The sequence below is a fragment of the Gossypium hirsutum genome, chromosome A08 (genome assembly GCF_007990345.1).
Source record: "Gossypium hirsutum isolate 1008001.06 chromosome A08, Gossypium_hirsutum_v2.1, whole genome shotgun sequence".
NCBI classification, from domain to species: domain Eukaryota; kingdom Viridiplantae; phylum Streptophyta; class Magnoliopsida; order Malvales; family Malvaceae; genus Gossypium; species Gossypium hirsutum.
The window spans coordinates 830,407-858,082 of record NC_053431.1 but is presented as its reverse complement, the minus strand read 5'-3'; the positions used below and the strand labels follow the sequence as shown (position 1 = coordinate 858,082).

Sequence of the window (27,676 nt, the reverse complement as noted above, 5' to 3'; positions counted from 1 at the left end):
CATGTCTTTCACCACCTCTTATCTCCATTTGGCCCATATCTTCTTCAACACCCAAATTGTTTAAGTATAAACAGCCTAATGCCATTAGAATTTCGGGATAAAGCAACATTTAATCTTTGGACTTGTCAATTTTTCTTAATTTGATATTTAAATTTTTTTTATTTATATTTATTTTGAAATTTGACAACTTTTGTAATTTTGGTTTTTGTCTATATGATGTCGTAACACTCTAAAATTGTACTATGTCATAACTTAAATTTTTTAATAGAATAATTATGATTTTTTAGATGGTAATGTGACATAATTTCAGAATAACACACGATCGCATGACCAAAACTAAAAAAAAATTGTCAAATTCCAAAACAAATGTAAAAAAAAGTTTAAAAACTAAACTAAAAAAATTATCAAAATTTAAAGACTAAACGTTGTTTTAATAGTCTTTATAAAATACATCGACAAGAAGGCATCGATAACAGTAGTAATGGATTAGGTACCACTTGTTACTAAAGTCAATGGAAGTTGCACTCCTAAAGTTGGAACACCATAGTCACATATCACTAAGGAAGATAAAAGCTCCTAATTATGACTTATAATTTGGGCCTATATTTTTAACCTTAAACCAAACAAACGTATTTTATTATTTAAAATAATAAAATATATAAAAATAAATTTACATTAACATTTATATATTTTAATTTAAACAAAAAAATATTTTATTATTGTTTTAAACACAATGAAATAGGTTGGCTTGGTGAGATAATCTCGAGCTTAAAAAAAATTTAAAATTAGGTCTTGACTCATTGCAGTTTGTGATTAACTTTATTACAAAAATACAATATTTTAATATTGTACAATTACTTTAATATGATGTATTAAACATTATATTAAGAAATAAAAGCAAGGGATATAATTCAAAATTATATATGAACTTTGATTTTGTATAATTTTATACATGAAATTTTAAATTGCTCCTATTTTTTCAAATTATTAAATAGTATCATTTTATATTTATATATTGTATATACAAATAATTATATTTATCCAATATAAAAATACATTGATGTATTCAGTTATTTAAATGTGTATAATTGAAATAAAATTAAAGTTTTATATACACATTTCAATCATAATCAAAATTTTGTGCATGTAATTGCATCAAATCAAAGTTCATGTATCAAATTGCACATTGTATGTTTTTTATCCTCTATATCTATTTTACAATGTATATTCAGAGTTTCGTTATTGCTCCTCTAAATAATAAAAATTTATTAAAACATTTATGTACAATCAACCATGGAATGTTGTAACATTGAATTACACATTTATATTTATACAAATATTTACGTAATACAACATTTTATTTTGAACATAGAAAGCAAATGAAATCATCAAAATGCTTTCCCCCAACACCCCTCTAAGAAATCAATTGAAATTGCAAATTCATCTCCCTTTGTTTTTCAACTTCAATAATAATAATAATAAAACAAGAGATATTTTTTTAATTTTAATTTTTTATTTCTTTCTTTTTATTATATAATATCAAAAGAGGGAGATGACAAAGTTTGAACTCGTGCCACTTGAGAATCAGACAAAAGCTCTAACTATTGCTCCAACCAAGTCTTGACAATTTCATTTCAGAGCAAAAGCTGAAAGGATAATTATAAACATAAGGAATGTGCCGGCTATGAGAGAACCCACCACTGCTCCACTTGCAGTCTGACAGAAATTACCAAATTGTTGACAAAAAGGAAGCCACATCGTGTTTTGGTTCCCGTTATGAGCCAAATACACCATCGATGCTGAAGCTGAAGCTGCGGTTATAGTTATACCCATCATCACCTGCAATAGTCTACAACTAAATACCCTTTGAAATTATAAAATAACGATCATAATAAGGACATTATATTAGGTAAACTAAAAGTTATTAAAACTCGAGTGTAAATATTAAATCTCCGTATTCATATTTCGATATCAATCATGTATATTTAAAAGAAAAGTTGTTGATTGAGTCTTAATTTAATTAATATTATTGTTATAGCAACAAGAAGGAGGGTGTAAGTTTACACGTGCTTAAGCACATTTTCTCTATTTCAAGATAATGGGACTATGGGTAGGAGGCATTGTATTAAAAAACTTAATTGCACCATTTCCTACAACAATCTAAGAGCTAATTAATGTTCCAAACCATAAAATAACATTGTAATACTTACCTTATAGCTAGTGTTTAAGGGATAAAGCAACATTTAGTCCTTAAACTTGGTCCTTTAACCTTTTTTTTGTCTAGATTAATCTGTGAACTTAGACTAAGTTGGAAAAAAAGAAGTTCTAAGACTAAGTTGGGAAAAATTGCTAAGTTCAAGAACTAAAAGTTGTTTTGTTCCTATTTGAAAAGTCCCAAGCTACTCAACAGTAATCAAATTTCGGTTAAATTCTGATTTTGGTCCCTTTACTCAAATTTAAATTTAATCTTTGTACTTAATTTGATATAATTTAATTCATGTACTTTTATATTGTCATTATTTAGTCCAAATAATTAACATTATTAATACTTTGACTTGGAATTTTCCTTAAAAACTTCCCTTCAAATGCACATAAAAAAAAATCATGTCAGCATACTGAGTTAGAAGAGGTGCTTTCCTTTTTTTTTTCTAAAAATCCACTCTATTATTTTAACTAGAATAGTTAATCATACTAATTATTTGCACTAACTAATGAAATTATAAAAATGAGGAATCAAAATAAGCCAAATTAACGTATAGGAACTAAATCCCAAATATGATCATAGTAAAGGGGCCAAAATTGAAATTTGACCTTCAAATTTCAATTACGTTCATTTCTAAGTTTTTCATGGCTAATATACTACATAAGCCCTTAAACTTTGTTACTTTATTTAAATAAGCCTTTATACTCTTGTATACTCGAATAACCCATAAACTTTAATTGATACTCAAATAAGCCTCTGATTTTTAATTTTTATGTGAATGAGCCCCTAACTTTTAGTTTATACCTAAATAACACTCTTAATATAAATCAATATTTTATTTGAAATAAGGGCTAATTTAAATACAAATAAAATAATAAGAGCTTAATGAATACAAGTAAACTAGTTGAAGGGTTCTTTTAATAATTTAAACTTTTTGTCATTATATGCATTGAAGAGGGATGTTAATCTCAAATATTAAAGAAAAAAAAACATAGATTCAAACTTAATTCCATTGGTATAGTTGCTATTGCAATAATTAAGAGGACATAGGTTCGAGTACACTTAAACATATATTATTCTCTTGTTTAAAAGTTGACAGACTGTAAATGAGACGCTACTCAAGTTTGACTCGAAAGAAAAATTCAACTCGATTCAGTACTTATTGAGCTGAGCTCAAGCTATTGATCAAACCAAATTCGAGCTTCGTAAATACTCGGCTCAAATAACTCAGAACTTTATCAAGTTTTTCATTTTTAATACACATTTTAAATATTTCATATTATTAAATTATGTTATTTCCCTTAATATATTATTAACCTCAAGTTTAATTATCAAGCCAAGCTCGAGTTCAAATATACATGAGCTTAAATCGAGCTCAAGCTTGAGTAGCTTAATTATAACTCGAGTTGAGCTCAAGCCTAAAAAAAGGTGTTCGATCAAGCTCGAGGTTACCAATATTCAGGCTCGATTCAATTACACCAGTAGTTAGGGGTTTCAGGCAAGGTTATAGAACCAAATCAGTCAGGTCAATGGCATGATGATCTGACCTATTTGTACAGTTTGATAAATAAATCATTATAATTCATAAAATAAAAAAAAATTAAAAATGGTTCAACTAGTATTTTAAGCCATGTTCAATTAGTTCGCGAGTCAACTAGTCCGATGCCTTTCTTCAGACTAGTACACTGATCAATTCTCGATTCAATCGACCCGACTAGCCAATATGATTCCAACCCGATTCAAACAACCATAGTTATAAATAATAATAATAATAATAATAATAATAAAGCAAGGGATATGGAGATAAATAGTGAGTTGATTTTACAGTATCAAAGATAACAAGGACGAGCCTCGGCGTCGTTGCAAGTGGACGATTAATGCAGATCACAGAGAATGGCAACGAAAGGAAAAGATAACCAGCAACTGCGGCATTTGCAGTCACGAAATACCTGTAAATTTATGTCAGTATATATTATACATTAGATAATCGATGCTAAATTATTTGAATACCAAAGACTTATTATATGAAAATAAATAAATAAATAAAAGAAAGGGTAAATTATAATAGAGGTCATTCAACTATTAGTAAATTTCTTTTTTGGTTATCAAATTATAAAAAATTACAAAATGATTACCTAACTATTCAATTTTTTCTTTTTTGTCACCAACCGACTAACATGAAAATGGAAACACAAAAAATTTCTATATAGTCAGGTGACCAAAAAAGACAGAATTGAATAGTTGAGTGATCATTTTGTAACTTTTTATAGTTAGATAACAAAAAAAAATACTAATAGTTGGGTGAATATTCGTATAGTTTACCCAAAAGAAAATTAAAAGAAAGAGTACACTATAGTAGAGGTCACCTAACTATAGATTTCGTGTTTGGTCACCCAACTATGAAAAGTTACAAAATGATCACTCAACTATTCAATTTTATCTTTTTCGGCTACCAGTTAACTAATGTAAAAATGAAAACACCCAAAAATCTAAGATAGTTGGGTGACTAAAAAAGACAAAATTAAATAATTGATGGTCATTTTATAACTTTTCATAGTTGGTGATAAAAGAAAAAAAAAACATAATTAGGTGACTACTAATGGAATTTACCCAAAAAGAAAAGACATACACGAAAGTTGTAATATCATTGTACTGAGCTAAGAACTCAAAGAACTGAGTGAAGAAAGGGAGGATTTGTTGATTATTCCCCATTGTTACAGCGGCACCGAGGGCGGCTCCCATGGCGAACAGTCTCAAAACGAACTCGCCGCTGGCGATTCCTTTTTTCGATCCTCGGTTCGGTTGTTCGACGGTGACGGAGATAGCTTTCGAAGAGTTTAATAATGGGGCTTTTGCTTTATCATCGGACTTTATCTCCGGCATGTTGATGGCTGTCTCTTTTACACTTTTTTCCGTCTCCATTAGAGATTTTGTTTTAAGGAAATAGAAAGAACAATGAGAAAAAGATGACTCAATGGAGTGTGTAAGATTTTTTATGTGGATATCACTGGTGGAGTGTTTGCCTTTATATAGGGATGAAGATGACTATTAAATGGGTAAATTATATTGAAGGTTATTGAACTATCAATAAGATTATATTTTAGTTATTTAATTTCAAAAAGTTATAAAATAGTCACCGATTATTTGAAAGTTTTCATTTAAATCACTAGACTATCAAATTTTTTTTAGAGCCTGGTCGACGAGCTCCTAGTGATGATTCAATCATTGATACAATAAAACAATACCTATTTACAAGTAGAAGAACATATCTTAAATTCAAATTGATTCATTGTTTTCAAAACCAAACCAATGGTCGAAAAGGTCAGGCCATCGATTCAACCGTTCCATTCAACTTGATTAAATAATTCATTAAAAAATTCATAAAAATAAAAAATTATTAAAAAATTCAATCCAACCAGTTCAACCGCTCAGTTTAATAGTTTATTGCTCGGTTCAACCGGTTCGTATCATTTCTTGAGTCAGCCAGTTTTTTGCTTGGTTGATACCGATTCTTGGGTCAACTAGTTTTTTGCCTAATTCAAACAATTCGTATTGGTTCCCGAGTCAACTATTTTAATGTCCTTCTCCGAACCGGTACCCCGACCGATTCTCGATCCAATCGGCTAACCTGATCCAATTTAAACAACCTTGAGTTGTCTGATGCCAATATCAGAGATCAAAAAAGAAAGCTATTCGAATTTTTGTTCGCAGATTCATAGCGTTTAAAGCTATTTTATGAAAGAAAAACTAAAATGTTAAAAAAGAAAGGGAAGAATAACTTTTGATTGGTGCTAGTGGTGGGAACGGAGAAGGCCATATAACGGCAATTTTAATGACTCGATGACTTAAATGAAAACATTCGAATAGTTTAATAACTATTTTATATTTTTTGAAATTGAGTGATCAAAAAATAAATTTACTAATAGTTGAGTGTCCTTTTATAGAATTTACCCTTATTAAATCTTTAGTAAGATTAAAAAATTGGGTTGCAGTTAGGCTGTCTTATTTTATGATATTGCTTACCAAAGAAAACTAAAATATTCTTATGGAATCGAACTTATGTGAGATCTTTTTTATTTAGTGATATTGTTTTAATGTACTAATAAAAATTATATTAAATTTGTTTTTGTAATCTGTTTCCCATTATTATACTAATATTAAATTTATTATTGAGTTTTGTGTCACCACTCAATCGAACATCAATTTATTTAGTTAATGATAAAAATACTTTTATTTTAAAAAGTAAACGGTATTGTTTTGAGGGTATTTTTGTCATTAGATGTATTTTATATAAAAAATAGTAAAATATACACACCTCATAAGATTCGGGGATAAATCTCAAAATTATAAATGAGCTTTAATTTAATACCTAATTATGTACATAAATTTTAATTTGGTACAATTATACACGTGAAACTCTAATTATGGTTTTAACATATAGTTGAAACTTTAATTTTAATTTAATTATACGCTTTTGAAGAAATAAATTCATCAATCTATTTTTATATCAGATAAATATAATTACAACATATACAATATATAAACATAAAATGATGTTATATCAATAATTGTATTAATAATTTACGAAAAATTTGTTCAAATCAAAATTTTATGTATAAAATTACACAAAATCAAAGTTCATGTATACAATTATACATTAAACTAAAATTCATGTATAATTTTAAAATTTATCCCTAAATTCGAACTCAAACTTTTGTAATTTTTAACATTTATATTTTATAACATTCAACCAAAGTGTCATTTAATATTTAAAAGAAATTTCCTTTTAATATTAAAAAATAAAAATAATAATAATAAGGGACGTGGGGCTACTATTTTAAAGAGGTAAGGATTGGGGCATTAACTGGGGGAGGGGATTTCCATCCCATTCTTTTTTTTTTCTATTGGTTAAATTCTTCTATTAGTCCCTGTATTTTACAAAATTTATGAATTTAATCCTTATACTTTAATTACTTATTTTTAGTCTTTTTATTTTCCAAACTTTCAAATTTTAGTCCTCGCGAAACAATAACTATTAAATTTTTAATGTCGTGGGTAAAATCAAAGTACAAATATGAGTATATGTCCAAGTAACCACAAAGCGTAAAATCAAACTAATACAACACAAATAAACTAAGAATCCAGAACAAACTAAAACTGTCTAATTGAAATAAAAGTCACATATGACAACAAAACATTGTAGGATTTGGAGATCCACATATATAATTACACACAATAGATCTCGAACTTAGGTGCTCATTTACCCGGACATTTACAAACTATGTGAAGGGATGATTTCATATAATGTGTTGGACCGATATATTAGACCATAAATTCTCAGTCCAAGCAATTTAGTTATCCAATTCAATCTGATTTTAAATTTTAATGTAATTTTTTATAGAAATCTCCAAGGATGTTTGAACTGGTTGGATCGAGAATTGATCGAGGTATCGATCTAAGAAATGGCTTTGAACTGATTAGACAGTGAACCGATACAAACTTGTTGAAGCGATTGAGATAAATTTTAATCGAATCAATGAGAATGATGTCCTAACCAACTTGACCATCAGTTCAATTTAAAAAAAAATTAGAAATCCCCCATTTTTTTTCAAATTTTAATCGAATCATATGTTCAATATCATGTTAACTTGTTATTTGCACATGATATTACTCATTAAAATCAAGTTATCAATTACGTCAAGACTGAAATTTCAAAATTCAAAAAATACAAGGACTGAGAATATTCCAATTTAAGAATGTAGACCAAATCTACAATTGTATGTATAGTACAAGACTAAAAACTTATATATATATAAAGTATAGAGACTAAAATTAACCAAATCAAAAAATACAAAGACTAAATCCACAACTTTTGTAAATTTCAAGGACTAATAACATAACTTAACATTTTCTATTCCCATACTTCAACTTTTCTATGTATTTAGGAGTTGTCGCCTTAACTTGCACTACTTGTCTAGCATACACATGCAAAGATATATATATATTGCTCAAAGATCTCAGTTTATGGAAGATGGAGCAGTTGTGTTCTTGGTCCTATGTGGGCTGAGATAATACAAGCATAACATGACAAAATATATGTTTATAACTCTCTTTCTACACTTGATTAGTCTCTATCAGTCCTCAAATATACAACAATATATTCATATAAGTGATAGAGACGAATCAAGTGTAGAAAGAGAGTTATAAACATATATTTTGCCATGTCATGCTAATGATTTATTCATTTGTATTATCTCAGCCTACATAGGACCAAGAACACACCTGCTCCATGTTCCATAAACTGAGATCTTTGAGCTATATATATATATTCGCATGTGTAAGCTAGAAAATAGTGCAAGTTAACATCACCATGGCAACAACTCCAACATACATAGAAAAGTTGCAATATGGGAATAGAAAATGTTGTTTTGCTATTAATCCCTAAATTTTATGAAAGTTGTGGATTTAATTTTTATATTGAATTTTAGTCTAGCCGCCTTTTCTTTAAAGCAATCCATTCCTTAAAATCGAGAACTTATTTTATGGACTCTTCCCGTCACATCATTCATGGCCCTTTTCTAATTTATTTAATGACATTTCAATAATTTTTTCTATGTCATTGACGCATAATTTTAGTAGTTTTTTATCCCAAATCCTAAATCTCGAATCTTGAATATTGAACCCTAAATTCTAAACCTCGAATCATGGTTCAAGGTTTAGGTTTGGGGTTCAGGATTCGAGTTCAGGATAAAAAAATTACCAAAATTATATGTCAATGACATGAAAAAAATTACTGAAATGTCATTAAACAATTGGAAATGGACCATAGATGATGTATTGGAAGGGTCCATAAAATAATTTTTCCCTAAAATAATGTTTTATTTGATTTCATAATTTTATTAAGATTTTTAAATAGCATTATTTGTAATTAAAATAGCATTATTTGATTCCTTAAGGTCAGATATAAATAGTATTTTAATTTTATTACGATTTTTTAACTTTTTTTATATATATTTTTCTGTCATAACTCTGGAAATTTTAACATTGCAAGATGAATGAATCAATGCTTGGATTGGACTAAATTGGTAAGTTTAAAAAGGATTTTAAAATCAAATTAATGGAATGAAATCAAATTATTCCTTTTTATACATTATATGCACACGTGGCTACCAACTGTTCTTCCACATGTCTGCTTTTGAACCATGCCAACAAACTAGATTTCCTTATTTGTTCAAACCCTAGCTATTTAACTATAGAATATTTATTAGATATACAATATGGTCCAAATTGTCTAAAATAAATCCGTAGAGACTCTAAAATAAAATGTACTTCAATAATAAAAATTCAATGGTTTAATTCCACTAAACATCTCTAAACTATAACCTTCATTCTAAATTGATTTCTAAAATTTAAATTATTCTGATTACATCCTTAAACTATCGAGATTATATCAATTAGATCCTTTTGTTACTAAAATCATTAATATAATTGATAAATAACGCGTTAGATTTTATGTGATATAATTTAAAATGAAAATTTTAAGAAAAAAATAAAGGAATGTTTAAAAAACATTAATTTTAACGTTTTCGAAGCTATTACAAAATTTTTATTATTCATTCTTTCCCTTTTCAGTTTAACTTTATTCTTAGTTTTTCTTTTTAAAAGTAATGTAACAACATTCTATTTTTCTTTAAGTTTTTTTTTTATTTTAAAATTATTTACACAAGAATTAATGTGTCAATTAACAATTGAATTAATAATTTAAATAATAAAATAACCTGATTTATATAACACCGATAGTTTAACGATATAATTATAACGTCCAGAGGCAAATCTGGAGGGGCTGGCAGGGGCCCGATCCCCCCCAAAAATGGAAAATTGTTGTTTTGACCCTTTAGAAAATTTTAAAATTTTAAAGTAGTAAAGGTAAAAGTGCACTTTGGCCCCCCCTAAAATTATAAAAATTTAATTTAATCTTTTAAAAATTATAAAGATATAGACTATTAAAAATTAAAATTTCATTTCAACCCTCTAAAAGAATTTTCTGACTTCGTCCTTAATAAAGAGTCGTAATTTAAGGATTTGTATTACAATTAACTCAAATTCAATCAATCCATTGAAACATTAATATACAATCAACCATGGGAAGTTGGAACATTGAATAACACATTTATATGTATACAAAGATTTACATACAATGAAAGTAACACAACATTTTAAATTAAAAATTTAGAACATAAAATCACATACCAAAAGCAAATGAAATCATTCAAATGCTTTCCTTTTTCTTTTTTTTTTCACACTTCAATAATAAAACAAGGAATTTTTTTATTTTTTATTTCTCAATTTCTTTTAAGAGCAAAAGCTGAAAGTATAATTATAGTCATGAAGAGTGTGCCAGCTAGCAGAGAACCCACCATTGCTCCACTTGTACTTGAACAAAAATCACCAAATTGTTGACAAAAAGGAAGCCAATTGGTGTTTGGGTTCCCATTATGAGCCAGATACACAATTGATGCAACAGCTGAAGCTGAAGCTAGAGTTAAGCCTGTCATTGCCTGCAATAATGAAGTTCGAAATCATAAAATAACGATCATAATATGTATATTATATCGTAACGATGAAGTTAAGAAATTATTTTAGGGAATTAAAAATAAATTATGAAGAAATTAAAGTGTAATTTTACTCTTTAATATTGACCATATTATATCGAATAATTAAATGTTATTAAAATTCGGGTGTGAAGATTAAACCCTCGTGTTCATATGTTGACATAAAGTTGAAAAATCAAAACTACTTGACAATCTTAGGTTAATCAAAATTCAGTTAAATTGTAATTTTGATCTCTTTATTATATTTAAATTAGGAATTAGTCGTTCTACTTAATTTAGCATTACAAGTGTCAATTTGATATACTGAAAAATTAAGTGCGGGAAAAATAAGTATTGAATTTAAGTTAAAAATATATTTGATATATTACTTAAAATTAATTATGAAATATAATTAAATTATTTGATAAATATAAAATTTAAATTATAAAAAAAATTCTATATTTTATCTTTATTTTTTAAACATTTCACCTATTTCTAAAATAAATTAAATTAATTGAAAATATTCTCCGTTAAGTGATAAGTAACTCTTGTCTACTTATAATTTTCTATAATTTTTTTATAGAAAAATTCTTTTAGATTCTTCTTATTTTAGATTATCAAACATGTGTAAAAAATTAAATCACTGAAATATTAATTTTCAGTCGATTTACGGTTTACACACTTAAAGAACCCATAAACTTTAATTGTTACTAAGATAAGCCTTTAATTTTTAATTTGTATGAGAATGAGCCCCTAACTTTTAGTTTATACCTAAATAGCACTCCTAAGACAAATCAATATTTTATTTTGAAATAAGGGCTAATTTAAATACAAATCAAACTGTATAAGAGCTTAATTAATAAAAGTAAAGTAGTCGGAGGACTTCTTTTAATAGTTTAGCTTATTGAGCTTTAGCTCAATTGGCATAATTGCTATTACAACAACAAGGAAGACTTGAGTTCAAGAACGTTAAAACATGTATTTTCGTCCTATTTAAGGGTGGAAAGGGATTAATGATTGAATAAGAATATTAATAACAAATATTTAAATAAGGCATAATGATAAATTTAGCCCTCAACGTTTACATCTTTTGTCAATTTGGTTCTTTTTTTTTTAGCTAAATTTAACCATTAACTTTTTAAAAACAGTAGTCAAATCATTTCTTCAACAGAAATACTAACTAAAACATAATTTTTTAACAATATTGATGTGACAACCTGTGTGATAATTCATGTGTACTTCATATTGACATGCCGAGTCAACAAATAATTTAAAAATATAAAAAATAAAAATAAAAAGTTCATAAAATTTTAAAAAAAAAACTAGCATGAAGTACATGTGGATTGTAGGCTACAACGCTAAAAAAATTAATATTTTAGTCAATATTTTCATTAAAAATAACAATTTGACCCTTTTTAAAAGGTTAAGAATTGAATTTAGCTAAAATAAATAAAAGCCAAATTGACAGAAGATACAAATGTTAAGGGCTAAATTTGTCATTGTGTCAAATAAAATGAATTAAGATATTAGATGTTCATGAATGTTGGGCCGGCAAAAACTTTAATTTTTTAAAAAAAATCAAACTCGGGTTCAAGTTCAACTCGCCTAAAAAATCATATTACTATTTAAAAATAATAAAATATATATTTTTTTACTAATATTTATATATTCTTATAATTAAATAAGAATGGACAAAAGAAATTTTGTCCAACCCTAACCCAAAACAGACCAAGGTCGGACAGACCACCCTGCCGATGAAGAACTCTATTCAGAGATAGTGAGTTGAATTTACAGTATCAAAGATGATAAGGAGGATCCTCGGAGCTTTTGCAAGTGGACGAACGATGCAAATTGTAGAGAATGGCAATGAAAGGAAAAGATAGCCAGTAACTATGCCATTTGCCACCATGAAAAACCTGTAAAATTAAGCCAATACATATACATATATATAATCAATGTTTAATTATTTGAATTCCGAAGATTTATCATATGAAAGAAGAAGAACAAGACATACACGAAAGTTGGAATATCATTGAACTGAGCTTCAAACCGTAAGAACCGAGTGGTAAAAGGAGCAACAGCACCAGCATTCCCCATTGTTACGGTGGCACCGAGGGTGGCTCCGATGGTGCACAGTCTCAAAACGAAGTCGCCGATGGCGATTCCTTTTTTTGTTCCTCGATTCGGTGGTTCGAGGATGGCGATAGCTTTCGAAGAGTTTAATAATGGGGCTTTTTCTTTAGCCTCGGCCTTCGTCTCCGGCAGGTTGATTGTTGTCTCCCTCATAGTTTTATTGGTCTCCATTAGAGATTTGGTTTTAAGGAAATAAAAAGAACAATGAAAAAGATGGCTATTGAAAGATGAAAGGAGTATAGGATTTTGATGTGGAAATCACTAGTAGAATGTTGTCTTTATATAGGGATGAAATATATATGGTTAAAATTTGTTTTAGTCCTTGTACTTTTATAGGTTTTGAGATTCAGTCCTTTAATCCTTTCCTTTTTCGATTTAAAAATCTGTTTTCTATCAGTCATATGCCATATTACAAGAAGATAGTTTAATCAAAATCTCAAATTGATAAAATTTGATAGAAAATACTTACAATTTTAATGATCAAACTCAAATTTTAAATCAAAAAAATAGAAAATTTAATTTTTAAATTTTTTAATATAAGAATTAAATCTCAATTTTTATTAAAATATAAGGACTAACAACATATTTTAACATATATATATATGGTACTCTCAGTACTTTAGTATGTAGATATTGGAGTTGTTGGCATGCTGATGTTAGCTTGCACCATTTCCAAAATTTTAAGGAAAATGTTGGTTTTATACTCAGAGATCTCAGTTTATGGAAGATGGAGTAGTTTTTTTTTTTCTATGTGAGCTGAGATCATACAAATGAATTAACAAACATCACAACAAGGCAAAATATATGGTTATAACTCTTTTTGTTAACATTCCACTCTTAATTCAAGTATTTGAATTTGAATTTTAGAGACAATATTGATAAGATAAACAATCACGAACCTTAAAAGATTAGTCTCCATAATCCGTAACGGACATGAATGGTATGTTGGTTCTATCAATTTATTTTGACAATATAGTCCAAGTTGTATGATTATTTTAGAATCGAATGTATTATTACCAGATAATTGGGTTTAGAGGTGTTTTTGGATTGGATTCAAGTTGGATTGAGTTTAAGCATAATATTAACTCAATTTATACTTGTTGAAACCCAACTCATAATATGAACTTAAAATTTTATTTAAGCTTACCCATATTTATAAATTACTAACCTAAACACATTTTAAGCTCACCCATCTTATTTTAATTTCATATTTAATAATTATATATTTTTCATTTGTTAAAATTTTATAAAGAGGTTATCTATTTTTCTTTTCATGTTAACATTATATATAATATTATATATTACTATAGATTTAGTTTTTGTCTTACAAATTACATAAAAAAAACGAGTTGAGCCTTGAATGTTTAATCTTAAACCCGATTCATATTTTAAATGAGCCTAATTTTTTTGCCTAAGCTCAATTTTTGGGCTTAATATTTTTACTCAAACTCACTCAAATTTTTAACAAGCCTCTAAGTTTGGGTGAGTAGCCCAACCCAAGAATATATCTAATTGGGTTAAAGAAAGTGTATAATTAAACCATCAATGTATTTAAGTCCATCCAGCAAATATCCATGTCTACTCGTTGCAGTATATATATATTTTTTTACAATTTGATTTGTGTGTTGATAGAAGAATCATGGATGTTTTTGTACTACGAGTCAGAATATATTTTATCTCCTTTACTCAAAAAAAAAATGAGTAAGTCAATCCCTGTACATTGGATTAAAAAGTAAACTTGTCATTTCTATTAAAAAATTCATCAATTTCTACTGTTAAAAATGGGCGTGACTGATAGAATAACCAAATAGTTACACATGGCGCACCACGTGTACCTCATTTTGACATACAAAGACTAACTTTTAACGGTATAAATTGATAAAATTTTTAACAAGAAAATCGGATTATTTTTTGGCTAATGTATAATGACTAATTTACTTCTCTTTTAAATACAGAGGACAAAATGTTACTTAACTTACCGTACAAAAACTTTCACGATACTTTTACGTCCATTTGTTTTAAGTATACTCATCTGATATCCAACTTGAAATTAAGTTGACAAAACTGATGTAATTGGTAATGAAATTAACTATAAAAAAATCATAAATATATATAGTGTGAGTTGAATTTACGGAATCAAAGATGACAAAGAAGAGCCTTAGCTTTGTTGCAAGTGAACGAATGATACATATTTAGAGAATGGCAATAAAAGGAAAAGATAAGAAGAAACTATGCCCAGTGCCATCACGAAAAACCTGTATAAATATAATCTATATATATATAAGATAATCAAATGTTTATTTAATTTGGATTATGCTTAAATATAAAAACATACAGGAAAATATTGAAATCATCATCCTGAACTTCGAATTGGAGGAACTGAGTGGAAAAAAGGAAGAAGTTGATCGGCATTCCCCATTGCTACGGTGGCGCCGAGGGCGGCTCCAAGGGTGCATAGTCTCAAAATGAAGTTGCCGACGGCAAACCCTTTTTTCTCTCCTCGGTTCGGGTGTTCGACGGCAACGGTGACAGCTTTAGAGGAGTTTAACAACAATGACGGATCCTGATGGGGGACTAGGGGGTGCGCCCCCCAGGGGCAAAAAAAATTTGGGAAAATCTGATTTTTCCCTTGGAATTTTAAAAAAAAAATTAATTAACCCCCGCTAAAATTTTTGGAAATTTTCATTTTTTCTTGAATTTTTTAGACAATTTCAATTAGGCTCCCTCAAATTTTTAAAATTTATCATTATACCTTTTAAGTTTTTTAAAATTTCTCATTAATCTCATAAAAATTTAATTAGATCCTTTTTTTTAATAAAAAATCTCATTAAATTTCTAAAATTTTTAAAAAATTTACTATACCCCGTCACAATGGGACTGTTCCTTTGACACTGGCTTTTGTCTCTGGCATGTTTATTTGGTGCTATCATTTTTGGAGTTGTTGCTACTTGCCACGTTGATGTTAACTTTTGCACCATTTTCAACAAATTCATGCAAAAAAATTTAAGCAAATGAAAGTTCTTATTAGTTTTGTGGAAGATGGAGTAGTTTTTATTTTTATTTTTATTATTCAAGTTATAAAATGGTAACTCAATTATTTGATTTTATTTTTTTAATCACTCAATTCTCTTGGATTTTTTAATATTTTTGTGTTCATGTTAGTTAAATAAGGACCAAAAAAGATAAAATTAAATAATTGAATAGTCATTTTGTAATTTTTCGTAGTTGAGTGGTCAAAAAATATATATATAATTAGGTCACAACTAATATAGTTTACCCTCTCTTTTTTTGTTCTCTTAGGTTTAGATCATACGAATGAATAAATAAGAAGAATAATATGGAAATAAAAATGAAAGGAATGCATATCAAAAAAGTTGTATGAATGTTTGACTGAAGATTAGACCATACCGAGAAAAAAAAGTTTAATTTCAACCTGTTTCTCCGAAGGAAAAGCTAGAAAGAAAAATGAATGTCTTGGACACAAGTCTTATCATTGAGTGTTAGCCACCGGATCTTCACGAGCTAGTGCGTTGGATTTGAAAATAATGGTCATCTCTCTCTCCTGGTGAAACTTGTGAATCCACATAAAATGATACTAATCTCGAGTCAGGTGTATACAAACATGAGTCCTTGTGAACCTAAGCTAATCGAGCACCATTGGGCTTGAAAAAAAGGAGTAACCATGGACTTGATAAAACTTGAGTTGTTGCCAATTAATGGGGGTTTATTATTCTAAAAAACTCCTTTAAACTGGAAAACGACTGAATCCGGCGAAGGAAAAGTGAGCGGCAAAGGGCTTTCATTCACTAGCCAACTAGGCAATCCTCATCAACGAGGAGATTGGACTCTAATTTATTAAGCCTAACCAACTCACTAAAGCATCAATAGGTCAAAAGATCATGTGTGTGCTAGGTTTAAATGCAAAAGTTATGATTTGATTTACTGATTAAAACTCGATTTCTTATTAAGATTCTATCTTTGAAATACTTGCACCTAAATATTTAATTTTACTTTTAACTATGATGAAAACCGTCGTGCTTTCACTTAAATAATCTAACCTTAATTGATCAATTTTAGAGCGCGAAATGCGGTTATCAACTACTTCCTAAGCATCCCAATATAAGGTCAACCATGAAAGAACTCTACTTTATGTACCACAATAGACATTTTAAAAAAAGAAGTATCATATTGAATATTCAATCAAAGTTCAAGTACCATTTATGATATTATCCCTTTATACAAATATATTATATCCCTTACTTCGATTGACATTGGCATTGTTCCTTGTGCAAGAAGACGTGCATTTATCTTTTCTATTTAAGAATTGAAAAAAAGTTATGGTAGTTTTAGGCTTTGTAATAATATATATATATATATTAATTTTCATTATAGGTTCTAATCATATATGCTCTTTTTGATATATTCATAGCTCCTCTCAATTCTTAAATAGGAGGATAATGCGTTTCAGCTCACTCAAACCCACGTCCTCCTGTACCGACAATAATACTCATGTCAATCAAGCTAAGATTGAATCGAAAATAATATATATATTTAACCATTGGAAGTTGTAACACTAATGAATCAAACATTTACATGTATAAAATGATTTTACATATTGTTAAAGTGTATAACATTTGACATTAAAATTCCACACCAAAAAGCAAATGAAATCATTCAAATGCTTTGTTCCACAGCACACAATCTTCATAAATCAAACTAACCTCCAATAATGAAAACAACAACAACAAAAGCTTTTTCTTTTTCTTTTTCTTTTTCTTTTTTAAATTTTGGGGTGAGATTTTCTTAGTTTCTTTTAAGAGCAAAAGCTGAAAGGATAATTATAACCAAGAGTAGTGCAGCAGCTAATAGAGAACCTATCACTGCTCCACTTGCACTTTGGCAAAAATCACCAAATTGTTGACAAAAAGGAAGCCAATTCACGTCATCGTTCCCGTTATGAGCCAAATACACCATCGATGCAGATGCTGAACCTGCGGCTATGGTTAAAGCTGCCATCATCTGCAACAATCCAACAACTAATAATTATCCTTCAAACCCATAAAATAACCTTCATAACAACCAAATACATTATACCCACTAATTTAATATTATTTTGATTCCTGTGCGGGGTTAAATCTACTTATTCATGTTTCGAAATGGGATTAATTTTAAAATGTTTTCAAGTTATTTTATCAGTCAAGCTATTAGTTTAAGCATTAAATACAAATCTAATCAGTAACATAGTTAAAAGAATGGGATCTAGAGGTGAATTCAGAAATTTTTAAGGATAGGAATTGAGTACTTAGGAAAATTTTGAGAGATTAAAGTATAATTTTACCTATATCAACCTATGGTTTCATCATTTTTGAAGGGATAAAATAGAAATCTTTTCATTTTTTGAGAGAGCTAGTATGAAATTTTACCAAAAAATTTTTAATTTTATCATTTATAAGGGACTAAAAGACCAGTTTCCATTAAAGGCCAAAGCCCCTACCTACCCTTTATACTCGTCTCTGCATGAATCAAACTACAAACACATGATCAGATTCGACATGTTATAGAAATGAATTCACATTAAATCCATGCAGCAAGTATATGTGTTTATAATTTGATATATGTATTTTAAATATACTCATATGATATCCAAATTAGCAGCCAAACTGATCGAAATTAAAGTTCATAAATATATATAGTGTGAGTTGAATTTACGGAATCAAAGATGACAAGGAAGAGCCTTGGCTTTGTTGCAAATGGACGAATGATGCAAATTATGGAGAAAGGCAATGAAATGAAAAGATAACCAGAAACCATGCCCATTGCCATCACGAAAAACCTGTATAATTAAAATCAATATATATACACACATATATATATATATCAGATTAAGGTTAAATATAAAATTAAATTAATAAATAAAGGTATAATGTTAAATTTAATCTTTAACGTTAATAATATTTGGTCAATTTGACCTTTATTTTTATTTTTTAGTTAAATTTAGTTATTAATTTTTCAAAAAGTGTCAAACTTTCTTTAATGGAAATACTAACTAAAGTATTAATTTTTTTAATGAAATTGGCGTGGTAACTCGCATAGCATTCTACGTGCACTTCATGCTAACATAATATTATTTATTTTATATGTTACATCAATAAATAATTTAAAATTTATAAAATTAAATCAAATTTAAAAATAATTATAAAAAATTCATAAAAATTCAAAAAATATTAGCATAAAGTACACTTAAATTGCTATGTTCAAAATTTTCACAATTTAGTCGGTATTTTCATTAAAAAACATAAATTCAATTATTTTTCAAAAGGTTAAGGTCAAATTTATCTTTAAAAAAAATAACGGTCAAATTGATAAAAAAAATGTAAACGTTAAAAGACTTAATTTATCAGTTATGCCTTGAAAAACATACCGAAAAGTATCGAAATCATCGTACTGAGCTTCGAATTGGAGGAACTGAGTGAAAAAAGGAAGAACTTGATCAGCATTCCCCATTGCTACGGTGGCGCCGAGGGCGGCTCCAAGGGCGCATAGTCTCAAAACGAAGTCACCGATGGCAAACCCTTTTTTCACTCCTCGGTTCGGGTGTTCGACCGTGGAGACAGCTTTCGAGGAGTTTAACAATGGGGCTGTTCCTTTAACACTGGCTTTTGTCTCTGGCATGTTGATTGCTGTTTCACCATTTTTGCCTGTCGCCATTAAAGAGAGATTGTAAAGGAAATCAAAGAACAATGTAAAAAAGAAAAATATGTTTTGTTGAAAGATGAATGGGATTAAAGATGAATGTCGTGTTTATATAGAGGGACGAAATTAAATAAAAATAAAAATGTAAGGTTAAATAAATAATATAAAATATAGAGTTGACAAGGTATAGTTAGAGATATATTTGATATTGTATTTGGTACGGTATCAATTTGATTGGAGTTGTTTTTGCTACTTGCATCATTTCCAACAAATCATGCAGAATTTTTCTAGGAGGGTAGAAGATGGAGTAGTTTTTTTTTTTTGGGTTTAAATATGTTGTTAGTCCTTGTATTTTGATAAATTTTGAGGTTTAGTCATTGTACTTAAAAAATTAGAAATTAAGTCCTCTAATTGTTTTGATTTAAAAATCGCAGTCCAATCATTAAAATCATAAATATTTCTTATCAAAATTTGTCAATTTATTGACATACTGATTAAGTTGACCTCATATGGCTAATAAAAAATATAAATGTTAAGTTAACAAATTTTAATAGAAACCATTAACGATATGACGATTGGATTAGAATTTTTAAATTAAAAATGTACATGTAGGTTTAAAACTCTCATTGCAGAGTTGATTATATATATATATACACTTTATATTAAACATTTCATTTAGTACCACGAGTTAATTGGGCATTAACACAATCAGATAATAATTAAAATATTATTATTTTATAAAGTAATTCATAATATTTTGAGGGTATTTTTATTTCTTTACATCTTTTATATATATATACACTAAATTATGACACACATTGTAAATAAAAAAATTGTTTAAGGAACATATTTATAAAAAAAATTATATAAAAAATAAATGAGGCTTTTATTGAAATGGTAAAGATGAAAAGTTGAAGATGCTTATTTCTTTATATTTTATATAACAATGTAAAACAAAAACACCCTTATTATAACGTTTATAATTTTGTAAATGGAAAGGGTTTTTGGTAATTTTACAATTGAGATTGGACTATAGTGATCGATTTTGCACTAGTTTTGACCGTATCATCTGGTGCGCACTATTCTAGTGCTAAAGCGGAACAAGCAACACTTTTTTTTGCACCGGTAAAAATGTTGATTTTTACCAATCGCACCGACTAGAACATGGTGCATCAACCGATGCATGAATAATATTAAAAAATATAAAACTTTTAACTATTTACTATTATACTAAAGATTTAATTGGAATGTAATGACCAATAAAAAAAATTACAAAGAAAAGTAAAGTTTAACTCTCTCTTTTTTTCGTGAAACATACTTTCGTATTTAAAATATAATAAAAATCCGTACTCATCCTTCAGTTTCTTTTATCAAAAAAAATCCCCTCACACTTCGGTGTAATTTTTTCTTCTTAATTTTGAATTTATTGAATGATGATTTTTTATTTATGGATTTTATTAATGAGTATTTTATATACTTGATGAATATTTTATATTTAAACTTTATTCAATATCATTTATTTGATATTTGGCAATATTTTTATATACATGTATTAAATATTTTTTTAAAATGTCGATAAATCTAAAATGATACACTGAAATAGACTAGTATCTATATGTACCAATTCCAATAGAAAAAACTGTACGTCCTCTGCTGTGGTACTGACTACCTTGGTTGGGACTCGATTGATGGGTAACATCAACTCAATTAAATACTTAAATAAAAATTAGATTATGGTAAATCTACAATGCAGGTTGTTAGAGTTTGTATAACCCGAATCCTATCTCTTATTGAAGAAATAAATACAGTGGCAAAAATGGTACGGACCATGCCGCACAAGTAAAATACGTATAGAACTACAATTCTTCTATTTGATATTGATTATAATAGGGTTTTTCGACTTTTAAATAGATATAGTAGAAACTTCTCTTATATCATTCAATTTTCAACATTAGTGAATTTCTCCTCTGTCCGTGATTTTTTCTCGAAATAATTTCCCCATTCTGTTTTATTTTTTTTCCTTTTTCTTATTGCTTTGCAATCGTTCTATTATGATTATCGACCTGCATTAATCGGAAGATTGATATACTCAAATCAAATTCATTTCTTATTTCCATAATTCACATTTTTTAAACAAAAAAGTTACAGATAGAACATACAAATTACTAGAATTCTGTAATATCATATTACTGTAAATTTCATTCAAACTGCAGTGGAAGTTGAAGAACTTCCATTATCCCTTTTGCTTTTGATGTTTGTATATAAGAGCTTAATTTAAATGAATGATTAAAGAACTGAGATTATTTATTTGAAAACACAGTGATAAGATAAAGTTATCAGAGATCACATGAAAAATCCATCAGACAAGACTTGAGTATTAAATAACAATAATAACAAAGAAGAAAAAAAACCCTAATAACAGATATTAAGATTAAAGAAGAAGATGAGGATGAGGAAAATGAAGTACCTTGAAGCCCTTTAGTTTAACTGGAAAGCAAGAAGATGAAAAAAGTAAAGCCTGCAAAAGAAGTATATTGATGGAGATCATATATATGTGCAGAAATATACGCTTGACTCCTCATACGCCATTCACAGATGCCATCGTTGTTCGATAGGTTCTGCGGATGGCATACAGGGAGCCAGGCACATACATTATACACACATGGATGCCAAAACATATGCATGGCTGCATGTCATGCTTGTTAAAAATGCATGGAACAGTGCAATATGCTATGGGATGATGCTAATGATGATGTTAATGATCTTCACAATCTCTTCAACAAGAAGCTCATATTTCTCTATACAGATATATATATATATCTGCCATGGGGGAAAGATTGAAGTATTGAATGAAGGAGATGAAGAGAAGGGTAGAAGGAGGATATTTGTGGAGATCTGAAGCCATAAAACAAAGCTTGAAGGTCATAATCAAATAAAAAGAGCCAAAGGGTAGTGGGTGTTTTTTTTTTTTTTTTCCTGAAATGAACTTATTGAGTTGGCATAAAACAAGCAAAGCAGTAGTTTTTATAGGCAAACTTAGGGCAAAAGGCTTTATTTTTATATGGGGTTGAAATTAATCCCTTCTTCCTTCATCTTTTGACCATTAAATGTTAGTGTTAGAAAAATAAAATTATACCCACAAAATTAGGGTTGGAAAAAACATGTTAAAAAAACGTGTTTTACATTATTTATTAAGTGTTTGTAAAAAATTATATTGTTTCGTGTGCATTTTTATCTTTTTACATCATTTATATAAAAAACAAAATTCAGGTTATGGTTTTGAATTCAAAACACAATGGTTTTAAATATCTTTATTTTACCACATTTCAACGAAAGCTTTATTTGTTTATATATCAATTTTTTTTATAAATATATTTATTACATAAATATATATACTATATAATTATTAAGAGTTTGATTGAGTTGGTATCATCTATTAACCGAGTCATAACTCAATTATGAAATTACCAAAAGCACACTCCTTTTATAAAGTAACAAATATTATTTTTAGTGTATTAATATCTTTTTATATTTTGATAAATTTAGCAAAATACATACACATGATCAAGATTATAAGATTTAAACCCAAAAATCATGGTTTTCACTATCTCATATTTACCATTTCAACCTAAGCCACATTTGACTTTTATATATTTTTTTTATAAATTTGTTAAATAAAATTTTCTCTCATATTGTCGGTGTTAATTTTCTCTGATGAGCATTTTAATTTCGAGCTTATTGGGCCTTGGTATTATTAAATTGGAGGTTTAGATTGAATTTCTTTCAATTTTTGGGATTAAAACAGAATTTTCGAATTTGGATTAAATTGATTTTTTAGTGAAATTTGGACTAAATTAATTAAGATTAATAATTGAATTTGTCTGATTTAAAATTTAAAATTTATTTATCTTTAGCTAAAGGGGTATATAACCCTTAAACTTTGACAAAAAAATTTAATTAAACCTTCAAAATTTTAAATTATATCAATTAAACTCTTTCATCGAGTTAATAATGATTTTGCATTTCTTTAATAAGTACACAAATTTTGGTTTAGAGCACAACTTTTTATAGTGAAAATTTGCTGAAACATTGATTTATAACATTGAATGACAAATTTACATTGTATAATGGTTAAAATATACTCTAGGTATATATACTTTTTAGAAATTTGGAATTTATTTTCTTTACTTTTATTTTTAAGAATTTGGTCCTTCTACTTTTTAGAATTTAAAATTTAGGTCTAATTGTTAACACCATTAAAATTCTTTTGTTAAATTCACCGGTGTGACATTTTGAAATAACAAATACACTCTCTTGTTAACTATGTAACAAAAAGAATAACACTGTAATTGTTAGAGATTGTGTGACTCGAATCTCGTCACTTGTTGAAGAAATAAATACAATAACAAAATAAGGGATCTATGGGGGTGAGAGGGTGAGGGCCGTACGGATCATATCGCACAAGTTGAGTCCGTATAGAACTATACTTCTACTATTTGACTATGATTAGAATAGAGTTTTTCGACCTTTAAATAGATGTAGTTGAAACTCCTTTTGTATCGTCTGTTTTTCAACATTAGTGAATTAATTTCTTCTCATCTGCCCGTAGCTTTTTCTCGAAAGGATTTCCACGTTAAATCTGTGTGTTCTTATTTTTCTTTTCTTATTGCTTTACGATTGTTTTACCGCCATTATAACAGTAATGAAAATGAATTTTAACAGAAAAAGAAAGTTAACAAAGTTAATTGTTGGGCATGAATTCAAAAATAAAAAAGTAAAGGGATAAAATTCAAATTTTTAGAGAGTAAAGGGACTTACATACAATGAAAGTGTATTACATTCAACATTTAAAAAGAAACACCAAAAAAAGAAAAGGAAATCATTCAAATGCTTTTTTTTTTTCCCCACAACACACACTATTCATAAATCAATGGAAACTTAACTTCCATGGGAAGTGGATTTTCAGCTTCTTTTCAGAGCAAAAGCTGAAAGTATAACTATAAAGAAGAGGACTGCACCAGCTATTAAAGAACCTATCACTGCTCCACTTGCACTTTGGCAATAATCACCATATTGTTGACAAATAGGAAGCCAATTGGTGTTTGGGTTCCCTGTATGAGCCAAATATACAATTGCTGCAGCAGCTGAACCTGCTGCTATGGTTACACCCCCCATTATCTGTAATTCAAAATCATAAAATAACGATCATAATGATGAATAAATTATACTCGGTAATTAAATATTATTGAGATTTTGGTATGACCGTTAAATCCCTGTATTCATGTTTCGATCTTCGTCGAAAACCAATGGCGTAACGTGGCATTAAGTTGGGAGTGTCTAATTGAAATTTTCAAAAATTTTGAAGAGCTTAACGCGAAGGGGTCAACTTTGGCCCCTCTTACAACAAGGAAATTTTAAATACAACAGATAATTACACCAGATATCTTTAAACTATGACTAAAATATTCAAATTTATTCCAAAACATTCTAATTAAGCTTTTAAAAGTATCGAATCTCAATTAAGTTATTAGCTTGAGCATTAAATACTAACTCGAACTTTATATGGAATATATTTAAAACAAATGAATCAAATTGTAAAAACGTGATTTGATTTGACATATCAAAAAAATAAAAGAAACTATAAGTATATATAAATTTAATCCACATATTCTAAATATAAACCAACCTCATATTTAAATCCACATTTAATGTCTAAATTCGCAACTAAATTTACAGAATGACCTAATCATTACAATACTAAAACTTTGAAGACATAATTAGAACTTTTGAAATTTACAACCAATTTAAAATACAGACGATAGTTTCGGGACATTTAATGAAATTAAACCTAAAAATGTATGAAAAATTAAATATATATGCAAAGTTTTCAGAAACAAACCAATAGGCGAACCAAATAAATCATTAATTTATTGACTCGTTAAATTCAATTAGATAAATTATTAAAAAATTCGATTCAACTTATCTGAGTTTAACTTACACTATCAAAGATGACAAGGAAGAGCCTTGGAGCTGTTGCAAGTGGACGAATGATGCAGACTATGGAAAATGGCAATGAAAGGAGAAGATAACCAGTAACCATGGCAAGTGAGATCACAAAATACCTGCATAATTAAAATAAATATATATATTAGATAACACATATTTATTTGAATTTGATCAAATTACGATTTTGATCCTTTTATTATGTTTAAATTTAAGAATTTATTATTATATCTTAATTTGATATAATTTGATTTTTTTTATTTTTATAATTTTTATTAACTTTTAAAAAAAAGAATAAATTCAATATTTTATTCAAATAGTTAACATATTTTGATTAAAATATTGACGTAAAACATTTAGGGATGAAGTCGGGAAATTATTTTGTAAGGATTGAAAATAAATTCAAATTTTGTATGAGAGCCAAAATGAAATGGATTCATTGTAAATTTATAAGTTTACGATTTCTAGAAAGATTAAATCATAATTTTTTTTACTTTAGGGATTAAAATATAATTTTATTATATATTAATTTATAATTTTTTAAAATTTTAGAGAAGTTAAAACATAATTTCTCTATTTTAAGGAAGTCAAGGTCTTTTCCTATCATCATCTAAAAAATTATAATTTTTATTTAAAATAAAAAATATAAAAAAAATCAAATGATGATATACACAATCTCAAAGTTGAAAGATAAATTGAGGAAAAAAAATCTACCAAGCTCCAAAACTAACGTGGATCCAACAAAAATTTAAAGGACCAAAGTGTAAACAATTAACAAGTTTAAGGATTAAATGTTAATTTCTCCAAAAAATTAAATAAAAGTATAGAAAAAGATAACATACCGGAAAGCATCAAAATCATCGTATTGAGCTTCGAATTGGAGGAACTGAGTTGTAAAAGGGAGAAGTTGATCGGCGGTCCCCATTGATATAGCGGCACCGAGGGCGGCTCCAAGGGCACATAGTCTCAAAAAGAAATCACCACTGGCGATACCTCTTTTGGCTCCTCGGTTCGGTGGTTCGACGACGGCGAAAGCTTTGGAAGAGTTTAACAATGGAGCTTTTCCTTTAGTACTGGCTTTTGTCTCCGACATGTTGATTGCTATTTCACCGCTTTTCTCAGCTGTCGCCATTAGAGAGAGAGAATATATGTGTGTTTGTTTGTTGAAAAGAGAAATGGGAATTTAAGATTTTGATGAGAAAAATGGTTAGTGGAATGTTGGTTTATATAGGGGATGAAAATGAAATGGATGGTAAATGGATTAGATATATGTATCTGTGTATGTATATATATTTGATTCTGCCATTTTAGGTAGTGGATTGGAGTTGTTGTTGTTGAAGTGCTGATGTTAAACTGCTCCATTTTCAACAACTTCATTTCTAACAATGTTTTAGGAAAATATTGACCTTTCTTTTTTGCTGTAAGTACATCTCTGCTTGTGGAAGATGGAGAGTACTTGTTGACTGCAGGTACCAAGTCAGAAATTTGTCATAAATTATTAGGAGTGAATGTGCAATTTTAGGCTATTTTACCATCTAATCCAAAAAAAATTAATATTTATGAAAATGACTCTGATTCAAAAACATTAACCAAAATAACCAAAAAGAATAACACTGTAATTGTTAGAGATTGTGTGACTCGAATCTCGTCACTTGTTGAAGAAATAAATACAATAACAAAATAAGGGATCTATGGGGGTGAGAGGGTGAGGGCCGTACGGATCATATCGCACAAGTTGAGTCCGTATAGAACTATACTTCTACTATTTGACTATGATTAGAATAGAGTTTTTCGACCTTTAAATAGATGTAGTTGAAACTCCTTTTGTATCGTCTGTTTTTCAACATTAGTGAATTAATTTCTTCTCATCTGCCCGTAGCTTTTTCTCGAAAGGATTTCCACGTTAAATCTGTGTGTTCTTATTTTTCTTTTCTTATTGCTTTACGATTGTTTTACCGCCATTATAACAGTAATGAAAATGAATTTTAACAGAAAAAGAAAGTTAACAAAGTTAATTGTTGGGCATGAATTCAAAAATAAAAAAGTAAAGGGA

At 28.2% G+C, this 27,676-nt stretch overlaps 4 protein-coding genes across 4 annotated transcripts; all 4 read right to left on the bottom strand.

Annotated features, from left to right (window-relative positions):
• Positions 1-1,244: 1,244 nt before the first annotated feature.
• LOC107949043 (casparian strip membrane protein 2) lies at positions 1,245-5,197 on the bottom strand. Its single transcript, XM_016883752.2, has 3 exons — positions 4,833-5,197; positions 4,029-4,152; positions 1,245-1,839 (listed from the first exon to the last, which is right to left on the bottom strand). The coding sequence occupies exons 1-3, from the start codon at positions 5,123-5,125 to the stop codon at positions 1,630-1,632; spliced, it is 627 nt and encodes a 208-aa protein (XP_016739241.1). The 5' UTR covers positions 5,126-5,197; the 3' UTR covers positions 1,245-1,629.
• Positions 5,198-10,352: 5,155 nt separating this feature from the next.
• LOC107949386 (casparian strip membrane protein 2) lies at positions 10,353-13,160 on the bottom strand. Its single transcript, XM_016884075.1, has 3 exons — positions 12,809-13,160; positions 12,587-12,710; positions 10,353-10,761 (listed from the first exon to the last, which is right to left on the bottom strand). Exons 1-3 carry the CDS (start codon positions 13,096-13,098, stop codon positions 10,546-10,548), a joined length of 630 nt encoding a protein of 209 aa, XP_016739564.1. The 5' UTR covers positions 13,099-13,160; the 3' UTR covers positions 10,353-10,545.
• A 4,322-nt stretch (positions 13,161-17,482) lies between these two features.
• On the bottom strand, positions 17,483-19,725 carry LOC107949385 (casparian strip membrane protein 2). The gene is made up of 3 exons (XM_016884074.2): positions 19,349-19,725; positions 18,637-18,760; positions 17,483-17,946 (listed from the first exon to the last, which is right to left on the bottom strand). The coding sequence occupies exons 1-3, from the start codon at positions 19,633-19,635 to the stop codon at positions 17,731-17,733; spliced, it is 627 nt and encodes a 208-aa protein (XP_016739563.1). The 5' UTR covers positions 19,636-19,725; the 3' UTR covers positions 17,483-17,730.
• Positions 19,726-24,387: 4,662 nt separating this feature from the next.
• On the bottom strand, positions 24,388-26,916 carry LOC107949384 (casparian strip membrane protein 1). Its single transcript, XM_016884073.2, has 3 exons — positions 26,466-26,916; positions 25,619-25,742; positions 24,388-24,798 (listed from the first exon to the last, which is right to left on the bottom strand). The coding sequence occupies exons 1-3, from the start codon at positions 26,753-26,755 to the stop codon at positions 24,583-24,585; spliced, it is 630 nt and encodes a 209-aa protein (XP_016739562.1). The 5' UTR covers positions 26,756-26,916; the 3' UTR covers positions 24,388-24,582.
• Between the last annotated feature and the right edge of the window lie 760 nt (positions 26,917-27,676).